The sequence below is a fragment of the Diaporthe amygdali genome (genome assembly GCF_026229845.1).
Source record: "Diaporthe amygdali strain CAA958 chromosome Unknown NODE_16_length_960263_cov_65_539585, whole genome shotgun sequence".
Taxonomy (NCBI): Eukaryota; Fungi; Ascomycota; class Sordariomycetes; order Diaporthales; family Diaporthaceae; genus Diaporthe; species Diaporthe amygdali.
Window position 1 is genome coordinate 664,290 of NW_026517036.1, and position 16,630 is coordinate 680,919.

General features: G+C 54.5%; 3 protein-coding genes across 3 annotated transcripts; 2 read left to right on the forward strand and 1 right to left on the reverse strand.

Moving 5' to 3' along the window:
• Positions 1–1,404: 1,404 nt before the first annotated feature.
• Positions 1,405–3,907, forward strand: J7T55_007464 (uncharacterized protein; the record flags this gene model as incomplete). The annotated part of the gene is made up of 6 exons (XM_053144229.1): positions 1,405–1,524; positions 1,658–1,715; positions 1,967–2,008; positions 2,232–2,745; positions 2,804–2,931; positions 3,027–3,907. 6 exons carry the CDS (start codon positions 1,405–1,407, stop codon positions 3,905–3,907), a joined length of 1,743 nt encoding a protein of 580 aa, XP_052993154.1.
• A 255-nt stretch (positions 3,908–4,162) lies between these two features.
• J7T55_007465 (uncharacterized protein) lies at positions 4,163–6,124 on the reverse strand (the record flags this gene model as incomplete). Its single annotated transcript, XM_053144230.1, has 2 exons — positions 4,163–5,854; positions 5,918–6,124. The coding sequence occupies 2 exons, from the start codon at positions 6,122–6,124 to the stop codon at positions 4,163–4,165; spliced, it is 1,899 nt and encodes a 632-aa protein (XP_052993155.1).
• A 992-nt stretch (positions 6,125–7,116) lies between these two features.
• Positions 7,117–8,808, forward strand: J7T55_007466 (ornithine aminotransferase; the record flags this gene model as incomplete). Its single annotated transcript, XM_053144231.1, has 4 exons — positions 7,117–7,620; positions 7,708–8,369; positions 8,503–8,542; positions 8,674–8,808. 4 exons carry the CDS (start codon positions 7,117–7,119, stop codon positions 8,806–8,808), a joined length of 1,341 nt encoding a protein of 446 aa, XP_052993156.1.
• Positions 8,809–16,630: the final 7,822 nt, after the last annotated feature.

A 16,630-nucleotide genomic window follows, 5' to 3' on the forward strand; every position in this document is an offset into this window, starting at 1 on the left:
GGATACCCTGGTCTAGTTACCTGCCTATACGCAGTTTGGGAATGAGAAGGACGACTCTTAGGGAACAAATAACCATGGAGTGTGATACCGGTCCATGACCGTGTTGCCCAGTGGATCTTGTCGTGAACATGATGACCCTGTGACCTCGTGCCGACCGCCCAGCCGTGACTATCCCAAGAGCGTGACGCGGGCTTGGATTCCCATCGCAAGTGCTGGTAAGGAAGTGGGGGTACGGAGGCAGATATTAGTGAGTCCCGCAGGGCGGCCAGAGAGTGGCAGGGTAGGGCAGAAGATCGGGCGCGACACAAATTCTTGGCTACCAACAGCCGAGTGGTCGGGACTGGACATGAGGGCTCAATCTCGCCGGCGTTACACAGGTTCCTGGGACCCTGGAAGAAAAAGAAGGTTTCAGGAACCATCCTCCCCCCCCCTCTTTTTCGCCGCAGCGGTTCCGGTGCGGTACGACGGCCGAAGCTTCTTGTATTTAATTTGGCTTCTTGTCTGTTTGGTACACAATTGTTGAGGCCCCCTTCAGTGACTGTAGGAGCTTCAGTAGGGGATTTAATTGCTGTGATCCTCTACCATGGGGAAGTCGTGCTTTGCTCTATGCGCTCGGCTACAATACCAGCCGTTTGAGAGATGTGATGATCTCCCGTTGCCGATTCCCAGAAGGGAGAGATTTACATACTGTCTCAACCAGCCCTGCCACGATATCTAATGCGACATGATTGATGCCCAGGCACAGTTGATGCTTTGTGGCACCTACAGTCCGTGCCGGGTTCGTCTCGGCAACAGGCAGCTCCTGGAAGGTCGGAGTCTGGGGTCCAGCTGCAGTAGCGCGCTCCTTCCCCCACAGAGGCTAGAGCTGTTTAAGCTTGAATCTATGGGGACTTCCCCAGGTCCCTGGCGGGCTTGAGAGCGAACTCGGCGGGCTCTTTGTCTTTTTTTCGACCTTCTCACAAATGTGGCATGAAATACCCTCGCCGACCCACCGCAGTCACGAGTGTAAAGGATGCCCATCCAGGAAAAACAACCCTCACTTTTGGCATCATGGGTGGGAAGGGGGCTCACACCGACATGGAATCATCTCGGGGCCGCCACTGAACGCAACGCTGATATCACTCAGCACGAGGCGAGCGAGATGAACCAAACCCCGCGACGATCGTCCTGCGAGATAGTCAGATTTTAGACCCGTCGTGCCTAGGGCAAAGTACCGGGCCCCCCGCGATCAGCAACACGAGCGAGCGGCCCGAGGTAATCTGCCCAAAGTGCATGCAGAGCTAAAGAGGCAGAGGCGCCTGTCTCACTTTGAAATCCGTGCTACGGATTCCCATGTTCTAGCGGCGCTCCCTCGCCCGCCCCCCTCGTGGTGGTACGGCACACGAGGCGGAGACATCCCACGAGATGGAGCTGCACCCGCCCGTCTTGGTCGGACGGGCGGATATTTTGTGGGCGAGGGAATACCAGGGCCAGGGCCATTACGTGGCCGCTGGATCGTTGCCAGCGGAACAGCCTATGATTCTCGTGAGCAAGACTCGGCCTGGTTGTGAGTAATATCCAGAACGCAACAGTCAGCAGCGACTGCGGTTCCATATCAAGATATTGAAGATTCAATAGAGCAAAAACACCTCTTGAAATTTTTCCGATATTATACTAGAGTGACATCGTTGATGTGGAGGAGGCCAGACTCGATTTGGTTTGGCGCTGGGGTAATTGTAAGTCGCGGGCTGGGCGAGTGACTCCGAGGACGGTGTGTGTGGACCGGGGAGTGAAGTGAGATCCAGCTCGTTTGGATTCCAGGGAAACGGCTGGACGGATTTAAGGGAACCTACATACATGTACTCCTATAGACTACTTATTTGTTTCTGTCATCCCGTGTCGGATTTGTCAGACGTCTCTTCACCATCTCTCCCACTCCATCCGTGGGAGTCCTGAGCTTCGTCTGCGTGCTTGACCTCGACGCCAGACCTGAAGCCAAGCTCCGTGACCATGTTCACCAAGAAGTCTTGTAAGTGTCAAACTCCTCTTCTCTCTTAATATGGTCATCAACGTAAGGACTGCGAGGCCCAGCAGACGACGACTGTACCTTGCAGCACGTAATAAACGTTTGTCGATTCGCACATAGTACTCTGAAGGATGGACGGATTTGCCCACGTCGTGGTTGAAGCACCCATCATATAGACACCAATTTAAACAACACCGCATAAACCATAGCTAATTCTTCCTCGCAGCCCCAACCTCGGCCGAGGACACCGGCATTGATGTCCGCCGCGATGGAGTCGGAGTCAAGGAGGGCGGATCCCCCACCGGGCTCTACCCCCAGGAAAGAGAGGCCGGCTACTCGGACGACTACGACGAGCTCGGCGTCGCGTGCCCACCGCACACGACCGAGAGGAAGCTCATGACCCGCATCGACCTGCACCTCCTGCCATTCATCAGCATCCTGTACCTGCTCGCCTTCCTGGACCGCGTCAACATCGCCAACGCCAAGTCCTTTCACCTGGCCGAGGACCTGCGGCTCGGGGGCACCGAGTACAACACCATCCTGGTCATCTTCTTCGTCCCCTACGTCTTCTTCGAGATCCCCTCCAACATCCTCCTCAAGAAGCTGTCGCCCAGAATCTGGCTTTCGTTCTGTGGTATTGCGTTTGGGCTGGTGACTGTCTTCCAGGGGCTGACGCAGAACTATTCCGGAATCCTCGCTACACGATTCTTCCTAGGAGTTTTTGAATGTGGAATGTTCCCGTAAGTATACTCTATATTCCCTGATTTTCGCTAGGCTTCTATCTCACGTCTTATCTAGTGGTTGTTTTTATCTCCTAGGGATGTGGTACAAAAGGAGCGAAGCACAGAAGCGCTTCACCTTCTTCTTCGCCTCGACCAGTCTCGCGGGTGCTTTCGGAGGTCTGTTGGCCTCCGCGATTGGCAAGAGTAAGTTAACCCAGCTTGCATGATCCGTCATTGGTGGGGGAACGTGTTGCAAATCTCTGTATACCTTGACCGACTGACCGGCGTGCCTTTCCTAGTGGATGGACTTAGAGGCTACCACGGCTGGCGCTGGATCTTCATCATCGAGGGCGCCATCACGGTGCTCGTATGCCTGGTCTTCCTCTTCACCTTCCCGGCCTTCCCGGAGCAGGCCAAGTGGCTCAGCGAGCCCGAACGCGACTACGTCCGGGCGCGGCTGCAGGCCGACCTGGGCCACAACGCGGCCGAGCGCAAGGTCACCCTCAGCGACGTGCTCACCGTGCTGCGGGACCCAAAGGTCATCGTGGGCGGCTTCATGTACTTCGGGCTCATCGTGCCGGCCTATGGCTACGCTTACTTCGCGCCATCCATCATCCAGGCCTATGGCTACTCGCCAATCGAGACCCAGCTGCACAGCGTGCCGCCCTGGGCCGTCGCCTTCGGCTTCAGCATGCTCGTCGCCTTCATGTCCGACTTCGCCCGCCACCGCTTCCTCTTCACCATCGTGCCCATCTGCATCGCCATCAGCGGCTTCGCCATCCTGCTGACTGTGCACGACCGCGTCAGCGTTAAGTACGGCGCTTTATTCTTAGTTGTAATGGGAACCTACTCAGCAATGCCTGTAATCGTGTGCTGGTTCAATATGAACCTTGGCGGGCACCACCGGCGGGCCATCGGGTCGGCGTGGCAGATCGGCTTCGGGAACATCGGCGGCATCATCTCCACGTATTCGTTCCTGGCCAAGGACGCGCCGTTCTACAAGCCGGGCTACAGCATCTGCATCGGCTTCATCTGCCTGAGCGCCGTGAGCTGTTGCGTCTATGCCGCCCTCATCACGTGGGAGAACCGCAAGAGGGATAGGACGGTGCGGGCGAACCTGACTGACTATGAGAAGACGGAGCTAGGCGATTTGAATCCTGAATTCAGATACATGCTCTGAGCTCGCGGCCGTGCGAAGGGCCATATTGGGGCTGGGGGCCTACAGTATCAACTCACCACTATTTTGTTCTCTTTATATACGAGACATATACCATTTGAAGCAAATCGGCGGTGGGATGGAACCGATATAAAATAGGCTAGCTCCACACAAATTAAATATCAGCCCATAAATATTGATTGACCTTTTGGCTAGCACCTTGCGAGAAGCATTACTGGGAGATCTTTGAGTCTGTAACATATTGTGGATTATTCGAAATCACTTGGCAGAGGGACTGGCCTCATCTGGGTACACTCCTGTGTCCCAAACAACCAGATAACCTTCTTTTCTCTCGTCATCACTAAACAATCCGTTCCACCCTCGCCAAACCCGCCTCAGCTTCACTCCCATGTCTGCAGTAGCAAGGAAGCCCGTCAGGGCCCCTTCTATGCTCTCGAATCCAACAATGTATCGCGGCACCTCGCCCCCTCGACTTGCAACACCGAGTTGGTCCTCGCCACGCGCCAGTGGCCACATCTCCTCCGCCAGAAAGTCGACGCCCCACTGATTGCTGGATCCGAAGCCGCGGAAGAACCTCTTCGTCTCATCCATGTAGGCTTCTCGCTCTGCACTCCGAGGCGCTGTATGCAGAGGAGGCTCACAAGTCAATGCCCGCGCGCGAAGAGTTGGGTAGACAAGGTGTGAGCGCCATGGAGTGGCGTGGCACGGTGTCAGGAAGAGGGCGAAGAGCTCGTCGGTTTCGTTACCGAGAGCTGGGTGTGGCGACTGCGTGAGGCCGTGATAGTGGATGAGGACGGGTTGCTCTGCGTGAAACCCGAGACGGTCGGGATGAAGTCGTTCGAATTCATGTCGAAGGAAGTGCATGACGGATATGGGCGCCGCAACGTGGAACAAGGAGAGGTAGGTTGCTATGACGAAGTTGATGGAAATGAGACCGGTAAGTAGCGCGGTCCTGCTCTGGGAAGGCTGGTGGCCTGGGGCGGCTGAGAAAAAAGAGGCGAAGCACGGGGCTGCGAGAATATGTAGAGTTGGAAGAAGGGGATAGATGAAGCGGACTTCCTTGTGTGAGACCACAGACAGCACCACGATGGTGGTAATGACCGTGTAGGCCAGCGTTCTAAGTGTATTTGATTGCGTTGCCGTGGCACCTGGAGTGGACGAGGCCGCGAACCTGAACAAGCCCTCAAGCGCAAACGGCAGAAACGTCATAGTGAGCTGTGTAATGCCCTGGGATAGATAATAATGCCATGCCATTTCTCCATAGAAGACAGCAAGGTCTTGCGTCAGGTTGAAGTGAAGCCAGTGGTATGGTGGAAATGTCCATTCGCCAAAGTAGAGACGGTCAGAGACAGCTGATAGGGCCAAGCCGGCACTCCCACACAGGACAGCCTCCCTGAGGAGTACCAGGGCTACCCTCAAGGTGATAGGGCTTTTCCCACGGAGCGTCAAGCGGGTAAACGCTACCATGACTACAGTCCCCCAGATGAAGACGTTGGTGGGCCTTAAGAGAACAGCAATGGCAGCAAGAAAGAGAGATACTCGGAGGCTGGCGAGGCGCTCACGTCTCGCTGGAGAACCACCATGAGTCTCTGAAGCATCACCCAGCAATTCCCACGGCCAGTAGTTCAAGGCCGCTATGGTGAGTGTCATCTCGAGGGAATTTGAGAAAGTCCTCGCGGAGCAATACCACTGCCAGGGATTGAGCACAGTCACGCACAAGGCGGACCACGCGGACCTGCTGCCCTGGCCATAGACCTTCTCGGCGAGCTGCCAGGTGTAAAAGTCTGCCAGCATAGCGAGACATGCCTGAACCAGCTTGGGCAGTAAAACCAGAACGGAAGCTTTTAGTGCAGGCATGAATAGCAGGATAGCCATGACCTTGTCTGCGGCAGCGTATGCAACGGCAAACAAGGCCGGGTGAAGTGAGGACCGCAGATGGTATTGCCATTCCTAGAATTATGGTCAGCCAGGACTTCCAACTAAGGCCATGTGCGAGACTTGTAAAGGACGCACCCAAGTCAACCAGGCACCGCTATGGGCCCCAAAGGCGAGGTTCCATGCTGGCTCGAGGGCCTGGAAGTATTCATCTGGCTGGAAGAAAGTGCGCCCCGTACACAATGCGTTCAACGTGCGCAGCAGGAACAGGCCTGTCACGACTTGGAGTGGTGATATGGACAGCCCATGTTGAGAATGAAGCGGGCGTGCTTCATGAGTGGACATTATTGAGGGGCGTGGTAGATCATGGGTGCCTCTGTACACCTATCTGTCTCGTACCATACCTACCTACGGCAGGCCAAAGCAGCCGAATGTTGTTGCAGACGTGCAGCCCCTTTCTTAACCCTGACTTCAAGGGTTGAAAGAGGGTAGAAGGGGGGGGTGGAACTGTTGTCAAATTGGTAGGCGTTGATTGGCAGCGGCATAGCGCACTTTGCACTTGCACATGCCCCTGCAGCCGGAGCCGCAGGCCAAGCGTGGGGGAGATTGTCACCCCTCCATCCCGCTATCGGGGCCAGTAGACCGGCACCGTCTAGATCCAGGTTGTATCTGCTTGGGTAGACTACTGCATCATTTGTCTGTACTACTGTTATACTATGGGCTGGCCAGGAAAAAATGGTATCAATTGGCAGGATCAGGGGCATCTCTAAACCCTCATGGAGGTCAATTGATCAATTGAGGGAGTCCGACCTCTGACCGTACTTGAATCATTCGCCAGCAAATGCAAGCGCATCTCATTATTCATAGCGGCGGCTTGTCTCGGCTCCTCCGCAGTGCATTGCCTATCTTGTGACCGCAGAATGACAGGTCGTGTGTAATACCAAAACCAACGTCGCGGTTATACTTGCACTTAGGGGTCTAGTGTGCCACTCTTCAACAATCCTGTCGCGGCACAGTCAACAGACTGGGACGGGGCTGCCAGGCTTGCTGCGCTTGCTGGAAACCTGGCCTCACCAGTCTTACGACTATTTTAGTCCTGCCGCCCCCTCGGGCCCCTTCTTGATCGACCCTGTCTGCTTTGTTCTTCCCTTCTCACATTACCTAGGTATAATACCAGAACCATCACCACAGCCGCATCACGCCAAGGTCTCTTCCCCGAGAGACCACGATACTCCCCGAGACCGGAACAGTCTTACTCACGCTGCATACCGCCCAGTCGCACCTACATCCGATCCGAGCCTCTTCGTCGTGCCGTCGTGCCTCAACTTCAGGTCACCATGGCGCCCCACGCAGACAAGGACGTCTCTGCCACCAATGGCACGAGCAATGGCGCTTCGGGCTACCATGCTACCTCCACCAAGTCCGCCATTGCTGCCGAGAACCAGTTCGCGGCGCACAACTACCACCCTCTGCCCGTCGTCTTTGCGAAGGCCCAGGGCGTCAACGTCTGGGACCCCGAGGGCAAGCACTACCTCGACTTCCTCTCCGCCTACAGCGCCGTCAACCAGGGTCACTGCCACCCAGAGCTGATCAAGGCCCTGACCGAGCAGGCTGGCCGCCTCACCCTGAGCTCTCGCGCCTTTCACAACGATGTCTTCCCCATCTGGGCCGAGAAGGTGCGCTCGGTTTTCGGCTACGACATGGTCCTGCCCATGAACACCGGTGCCGAAGCTGTAGAGACGGCAATCAAGATCGCGAGGAAGTGGTCATACAAGGTCAAGGGAGTGCCCGAGAACAAGGCGCTGGTGTTTTCCGCCACTGAGAACTTTCACGGAAGGACGGTGAGTGCTGCTTGCGGCTGAGCAGCGTGGCTACAGTCTTTACATTTAAAAATCGGAGGCATTGGGATCTAATCACACCAACTCTAGATGACGGCAATTTCGCTGTCTGTTGACCCAGAGTCGCGGGACAACTACGGCCCCTTCGTGCCCAATATTGGAGCTTTCTGTCCTACCACCGGCAACCCCATCCGCTTCAACAACGTGGCGGACCTGGAAGCCGTCCTTGAGCGCCACGGCAAGGAGACCGCAGCGTTCATCGTCGAGCCCATCCAGGGCGAGGCTGGTGTCGTGGTGCCTGACGACGATTACCTCAGCAAGGTTTCTGCCCTGTGCAAGAAGCACAATGTCCTCTTCATCTGCGATGAGATCCAGACGGGTATCGGTCGCACCGGCAAGATGCTCTGCCACGAGTGGGCCGGTATCAAGCCCGATCTGGTCACGCTTGGCAAAGCCATCTCCGGCGGCATGTACCCAGTGTCCTGCGTCCTTGGAGACAAGGAGGTTATGCTCGTGGTCGAGCCAGGTACCCACGGCTCCACCTACGGTGGAAACCCGCTGGGTTGCGCCGTCTCGGTGCGTGCCCTGGAGCTCATCGAAGAGGAGGACATGGTCGGAAAGGCCGAGAAGCTGGGCAACCTGTTCCGCGAGGGTGTGGCCTCCTTCAAGTCACCTCTTGTCACTAAGGTGCGAGGCAAGGGTCTGCTCAACGCCGTTGTCATCGACGAGTCCGCGACCAATGGCCGCTCTGCGTAAGTCAAATTATCTTGAAGGTTCGGATGAAATGAGTGACAGCCGAAGTTTCGGGGCCTCAGGGCGCCAAGACAGGCAATGCTATTTCTCCAATCTTCCCATCTTTGTCAGGAGATGACTAACTGTGGACAGCTGGGATCTCTGCATTCTCCTGAAATCTAAGGGTCTTCTTGTAAGTCATTTCCCAATGTCCACTGGTGGTCCATGTTGCTGTCAGCTGTTTCCCTCACCGCCAATCCGGCATGGATCACTGCAACGTACAAAGCAAAACAGCAAAAGCAACCAAATACTAACACGACGCAGGCCAAACCGACACATGGCAACATTATTCGGTTCGCTCCTCCGCTTGTAATTAGCGAAGCGGAGCTGCGCAAGGCTATTGACATAATTGGCGAGGCTTTGAAGGAGCTCCCTAACGCACAGAAGGCCGAGCACTAAGTGGAGACAGCTGGAATCCGGGGGATACGATGGGGCCTTGGTCTGTGTGTTACTGGACCCTGGCTCAGTTGGCCTGACGACGAACGTCATCAGCCAACGCAGCAAGACATCAATCCCTACGGGCACCGTTTACCGCCCCGCTAGCTGATGGGAAGGACTTAAGAGGTGGAAATCGAATCGGCGAAAAACGATCTTTCTCAGCGGTGAGGTTAGGAAACGGTAGGGGTGTCGTCAGCACCTGAGGCTCTGCCTGGGCTCTCCACAGACCCCCTGGCAGCTCAGCAGGCAACCGGCGGACCCCTGGAGCATGACGATGCGGGTCGATCAGGCCCGTGGCTGTCACTGGCTCTTGGAATAGGGAGGCTGGTGCATGGTATTCCAGGACGGTTTGGAAACAGACCAGAGTGTAGCATGTGCGGGTCTTCCTACCCGCGAGCCCTTGGCAGAACAGATAGACTTCGCAAGAATTCTAGATGATTATACTACCAGAGTGCAGATCGATACATCACTGCTGTGACTGCGTAGGCAACAGTGTTTCGATCTGTCACCCACTCAGATGTTGTGAAACCTCCAGACAATGCAGCTATGATTGATATGGGATTGCAGCACATGGCGACGCATGCTTTTTCAGAGTGTTCTTCTGAGGGCTTAGGTCGGATAGAAGGCTGCTCATTTGAGAAAAAGACTTGCTCTACGAATGGAAGGGTGAGCTCATTTCACTCTCTTATACCAGGCCTGATAGTAGAATTGAACCAAGTTTCAGCACCTAAATTGACTGAATTTGGCGAAATTTTATCAATAAACAGTACTTGGTGTACTCTCTCATGTCTATGTATGTCATATCGCTGGGAACATGTTATTAGCCCATGTGGTTGCGCCGGTGGACCTACTCAATTTCGGACGCTCTGTAACAGAGTCATCTGAGAATAGGATGTGTCTTTGCTGTCGCGCGAATAATTATTATGCTCCGGTTCCTCTGGAATGTAGACGCTCACTTCTTACACCAAAAGCATATACATTTAGAAACCATCACAGAATATAGTCTGTCGGCTAAGCTGGTGCCAAAGTAGCCATATATGGCATTGGACTTTGATGTTGTCGCGTGAAATCTGGCATAAACTTTTTTATGTCCACTAAGATCCTGTTACGAAATCAACCGTCTTACGACCTCCGTCTTCCACACTAAGCTTTATGTTGCGACAGGTATTGCCAGTCACTATCTATTGACGGGCCATAGCATGGTAGTGCCCCTTCTTGAGGGCCGCCCGCGTACACATTATGGTAGTTGGAATTCACTCCAGCGTTTACCGTGACTTCAACAGAGTTTTGAGTATCAAGGAAATGGAAGGGTATTACCCCTCTCCCTGACCCACGCCTTATTGAATGACCACAAGTTCTCAATGTCTCAATTTCACTGAATTCCATGGACTCAGCGTGATTCATGCCCTTCAGGCAGGCATATAAATTGCTCATGTCTCTGTCCTTCTGTCCTCGTTCATTCTCCCCTGTCAATAACGACAAGCACGACATCTACACAAGACCAAGAAAGTAAGGATACAACCCAATCAGTGCGTCAAAGCTACACCGAGTCAGCAAATACCACTCGCACAGCTGCGGAAAAAGAAAAGCGGAATATAATCAGCGCGTCGACCTCCTTTACATTAAGTCCATTCAGTACTGAAGACATCGCCTGTGGCCTCGCCAACGATGTCGTCCTCCAAATCCGATGGTCCAAAGACTGTCGAGCCTCCCAAGGACAAGTGCAACAATTGCGGTGGCCCGCACAAAGATCATGAGTGTCCCTCTCCTCCAGATTGGAAACCGGGAAGCTCAGGCGCTTCGGGGAAGGGCAAGAGCAAGAAGAAGTGACGAGACAGGAGTAAGCATAACCTCCCAGGAATTTGGCTCTGAGTGCTCATTAGGCATTTGATCAACAGGAGAGTTGACATGATTCGACAACAGGTCATCCGTGGACAATCTTCCACATGGTGTCCAATCCTACGCATTATTGACAGGCTGTTTCCACGGTCACGCGTTGTTATCGCAAAGGGGCTGTGTTGGTGGTGGAAACTACTAGGATCGTCTCCGAAAACAGACTGAGCGAATAGCAGCGAAAAATGTAATTCTTCATGAAGGAATAAAAGAGCTCTATGGGATAACAAACCTTGTGGATCCCTTCTGCCGTAGCTTCATAGCAATTCTCCCTGTCCTTATCACATAGTTTCCAATCGCATCTGGCGGATGTGAAGCCAGAATGTTTCAAATTACCTCGCAAGGCCTTCACTACGTAAGTAGAACTAGAAGCGCGCTCCTCTTTGCTTCCAAGCAAGTAGGGCGTAGTTTCTCGAGTCGAGAACGCACGCTATCAAGTATCTTCGATCTGGTGCCTCTCTCTATATCTCTAGTCTGAGAACGTGGAAAGTCTGAACGTTGAGGTTGAAGCAAGCAATCCTCCTTTCTACTGCTTACTTAAGAACTCTAGACACTTTGTTTAAAGTCCCTCTCGACAGGCATATTCCATTCAGAAGAATCTTCCTAGTGGTGAGGCTTCAATAAAAAACACTTAGCAGTCCAAAGGATCGTTTCATACGCTCATAGATGTCTAGGCGTAACCACCCTTGCTGATAATCTACCGGTGGCACCGTCTGACAGCAGGCAGATAGACTTTACAAGGGTTCTGATAATGATATCACTAGCAACACAAGTCAGCCCGTAATTGACCTATGGCAAACATGTTCAACTGCAACCAACGCCGTGAACTAGATACAAAAGAGCCGCTATCCAGGCAGGCAAGCGAGGTTTGCGACACAGTCACCACCGGAATACCCAGTTGGGCACCCTCCGGCGGCGTAGAAAAATAGGTGCTGCATACACAAGCCAGGCAGCCGGCCCGCCAAGCTCCACTCTGGAAGTTGAATAAGTCACCTCTCTGCCTAGCAGCCCAATCTTCAACGGCACTTTTTGATATAGGCATACTCGGTGGAAGGTGTGTGTGAACGACTCGTCACATTGGTCTAGCTGCATATTACACGTACTGGTCTTGTATCACACCCACACCCGCGCACCCACTTTACATGTGGGAGGCGACAGGCCACTGCTCGGCTTGTGAATAACAGCATGAAGGGGGGGCTGGCTAGGCTGGCTGAACATTCGCACCTCCCCCCCCCCTCCAATCCTCCTTCCCCGGCGTTTGACGTTGCTGCAATGCATTGCTTGCATGCAGATTTGTGCGTGTCGCTATGCCGTCCAGACCAGTCACGGAGTCCGGGGAATGGAAGCTCGCCTCATTAATGACTACGCCGAGCAAAGGGTGTGTGCACATGTGCTTGTGTGGTGCGCTTGTGTATGTATGCTGTGGAATCGCCTGCGGTGCGGTGGGATGGCTTACAACAGGACAAAAAGGAAACGGCTGGTGGCCTGGGAGGTACCTGGGCTATTCCTTGTTTACACCACGTTGGATTCCAGGTACTGCAGGCTGGGTGGCTGCTGGTTGGCCGTGCCATCTATCCGGCGTGGATGGGTACCAACCTAGTGAACACCTGTGTGGTGCGAATCGTGACTAGTCTAAGCAGTGTCGATGTTCTGCACGCCTGCACGGAGGGGCCGTGGAGGGTGTGGCATTGAGCAATGGAGAACGAACACATCTTCAGCGTGCAATGAGCATATCTCTGTCTGGGCGCGCAGCAAAGTCCATATGCTTTGCCAGCGGCAGCGACTTTCCGTGCCGGCGGAGCTCTTTCGCCTGATGTTGGGGGCTCCACTAATGTCGAGCCGACGATCATCGTAGCAATCCGACCTGTGGCTCCTCAGGAGGCGAGAACTGCAGAGCACATCAGAGTTCGAGGAAATGACTCGCAAGTTGTGCAAGCCGGTCGATCTAGTAGGTTCATGATGTGAAAATCTTGATATACTGGCCGCCTTCAATTCTGACTCGAAGACGGAATAAAAAATTGGCTAGTCCAACGGAAATGTTCTCGAAGCTTGGCTGGACTGGGCAGCCGTGTCTATCTCTTTGTTTGCGTGCCTGAGCATGTTCGCGCTTGGCTGGAGTCTTGAAGCTTGGATGTTATTGACACAGCTCGCGCTCTTGGACACTCGAGAAGTAAGAAATGGACGCAGTGTCTGAGGAATATGTTCGATGTAGCGCAATGGGCTTTTCCTCTGGTCCGCTCGATTCCGACCGTTTTGGCATCAAGGGTTGGGTTGAAGCAGATGCTGGTTGACTGCGGATCGGTGCAGAAGACCAGCAGGAACCACAGAAGCGACTGAGACATCGAAACGCCCACTTCTGCAGGACCCCAGGGGTACCCGTGCCGGTGAGGCCAAGTGGGCCGCGACCTGGAAGAAGTAGAGACAGCTGTCTCAAGAATCTAGGGCGCCTCAAGCCAATAGCGCGGGAGAGCAGACCCGGGATCCCATCAGGTGGTTGGCTCCACAATAGGTATGACGACAGGAAACAACGACACTTGAGGCCAAATTGGTAGACGAAGTCGGACACTGACCTCGCTCGCTTGCAAGACAAGCCTCTGCTGACGTGGTGAGAGAACCCATTCCTATCAGACACACCTGCTTGGGCGGTCAATGTCAGAGAGTCATGATGCGCCCGTTGTTATCATTGAGGATTAGACCGTTGATGCTTGGCAGAGCTACTGAGAAGATGCGAGGCGCCTACAATGCCGGATCGCCGTGGTGGTGGTGTACCATGCAGTACAAAGCGGTAGTGCTAGTGCTTTGTGTCATCGAAGGGATCTGCAGATGTGGTGGGTTGTCAGGTTGTACTGCAGCCTGCCTACACAGTAGTCTGCTGCTAATAGGCATGTATGTAGGTATTGAGGAAGCGATCAACGACACTAGGCATCCGTTGAAGCGATGCTTGCTTGATAGGCACCTCTGTGGATAGGACGGGGGCTTCTGCTGCTGCCGGCTGCATATGAGAGAGAGAGGCGTTATAACATCAACAGGTAGCCCCGTTCAGCCAGACATCGAAAAAGGGTAGTCTCCTTGGTCGACCCTGGGGCCACCTTTGCGGTGAAGATTGCTCTGCTTCGTAGACGGCGTCTCCCGGTCTGGCAGCAGTTGATTGAACCGGTGCGCCCGATAGAATAAAACCGGGGTTTGAGGTGATACTGTTGATGGAAAGCTGAGCACGACAGGTGCGATCTCGCTTCTCCTGGTAATGCCAATTACTGCAGCGGCTATTTCACAAGGGCGTAGGACGATTTCCAGGGGTCTGTTGGGAGCACACGCCAGGGAAGTGCAGAAACGTTGTGCCAACGGTACAATTGCATATGACAGGCTTCGGAGGATCCATGGGTGAGGACATCAAGGTGACTGAGGTTGCAGGGAAGGGAAGGAGAGCAGAGCTCCGTTATCGCTGCGACGGTGTTGTGCGTGTTGATGTCCTCGGCATCAAGGGTCCTGGCCATGGGTGTGGGGCTGCTGTCTCTCTGTTTGTCTTCAGAAATCAGCCAACTGGCAACCAGTGACGGGATCAGGTCGGCGGTCCTCAGACACCCAGGCTCCAGTGTGGTGAGTATTGGCCGTGGGCCGGAAGTATAATAGAGAACAAACTCAATAATCCAAGTCAGGATCGTGCAGGAGCTGTAGCAGTGGCAGTGGCAGACTGAAAGGTTGGTTTGGTGTTCTTGTCAACCAACGAGTTGCGCTCGGGTCAACGGCATGGAACAGCCAGGAGCAGAGCATTGAGGTGATGCAGACTTGCAGTCAAGGGTATAAGAACAACATCAGCCTGTGAGAAGTGCTCTATTCGAGACGGAGCTGAGTGTCTGTTCAGTGTTGTTGTGGTTGATCAAGCTCGGGTGCTGGAGCTGGCAATGGCACTGTTGCTGTTACAGTGGTTGCAGGCTCACCCGCGGTTTTGGGCTTGGCCTATTCCCGGCTTGGACGCGCCAGCTTATCGTGACATTGCAGGGTGGAGAACTGGCTTATCTGCCCCAGGCTGTGACTCCCACCCAGACTCCCCCCAGTCGTGGGTCTGCACCTGCACCCTGGAGGCTCCTCGATCTGGACTGGGCCGTCTGGCCGGCCTAACTGCAGACTGTCTGACTGTTTGGAGCAGGCGTGCTCTGATCAGGCCAAGTCCAGGCCGGGTCGCCTGAGACCAAGCAGCTTTAGCGCCCGTCTCATGTTTGATCAGCCAACAGAACCACATGTGCTATCTCCATCGCCTCGATTGCGACGGCACAGTTACAGTAGTTGCTTTGCCCTTCCTGCCGCAGCGCTGGCAGTACACAGTATGTCTAGGCTAGCAGTATCTAGGTACATCTGAACTCTAGAGGGAGAGGCGCGGGAGCCCAGGTGTAACTCAACAAGAGAGACCCTCTCTCTCCCTCTGACCCATGCCCCCTTGCAAGTCTTCCCATACCCCCCCCTGGCAATGCTTTCAGGGAGTCACACCTGCGCAGGTGGATGCAAGGATGGCATTGGCCACTGTTTCCATCATTCGCATCACGAGGTTCCGGGTCACCTTCACCTGCGTCGCTCACCCGCCGTACGCAGCGCGCAAAGCAGTGCGGGTGTGTGCTTGTTCAGACAGGCTTTGGGGCGGGCTGAGGCATCTAGGCTTCTTCAGGTGTTGCGCCGTTGGGCTAATTTCTAGTTAATGCCTTGTTTATCATGCCCTCAATCCAGATCTGACCTGGCCCTGGGCCAAGAGCTGGCACTACTGTGGTATATACAATATCCGGGGCTACTGGGCTGCGCAAGATAGATGACTCCTCCTGATATACCTCTTTCGCACAGCACGGGAGAAAACACAGGTAGTAACCCATCCGTACCGTACCGTACGTACCACATCCTACTCACGCCCCAACAGTCCTATCCACCCACCATCCACCACCCACCAACCAGTCGGTCAATCGATCCATCAATCGAGCCTCTCTCGTCTGACTCCCACCTGCTTCTTCTCCTCAACCCGAGCACTTCTTCCTCCACCACTCTCTACTCTCCCCCCAGCTTTATCACTCACTCCGACTGCCCAGTGTGTGATCTGTTTCGCAACATTCCTCCAAGCACTCGCCGTCTCTCTCCTTCTGAGTCATTCATTTGTATTCGGAGACATCGCCTAAACACCTTACTGCCCATTTCCTTCCTATTGATTTGCGGGTAAGACGTGCCATCTCTGCGCCATGTCGCGACATCCTGACGTCTTCTCCCAGTGCCGTTCCGTTTGTTGCTGCGCACACCTTTGCTAACTCGAGACCCCCCCTTCGCTTTCTCCAGGCGTACAGATAGTCACCGGACGCTGTCACAGCTGCGATCGGGTCCCCTTTGTCGACGCCCCGTTTTCGATTCTCACTCCCGCCACTTCATCCCCACGCTCTCGTCTCGACTGTCTGTGTCTCGAGGACATAAAAAGACAGAGCGCGTGCCTTGGCATCGCCCTCACCGTATCGTGCCTCGAGCGCAACGTGCCTACCTACGAGCCTACCCAGCCTGCCTAGGCTGCCTTATCCGGCAAGGCCCTCACGGCTCAGCCCAGCCCCAGCCCAGGGCCCCTGTCTGTTAGCTTGCACCTCTCCAACTCCACATAGGGAGGTACCTGCTGTCTTGCTGCACGCACGACCTGCCCTGGTCCTGCGCCAACATTCAACTCCACCTCGACCCCCGGTGCGTGCCCACCCCATCATCGCCTCTCCGTCGGAAGCATTGCATTGCATCGACATCGAATCGGATCCTTGCCTGCCGCCGTTCCTCTACCCATCGACCTCGCAGCAGCATCATCCAAACGCTCTGCTTGTCTTGCCTTGCCTTGCCTTTCCTTTCTCTTTTCTTTTCGTCTTTTTCTCATCCATCTTTTTCC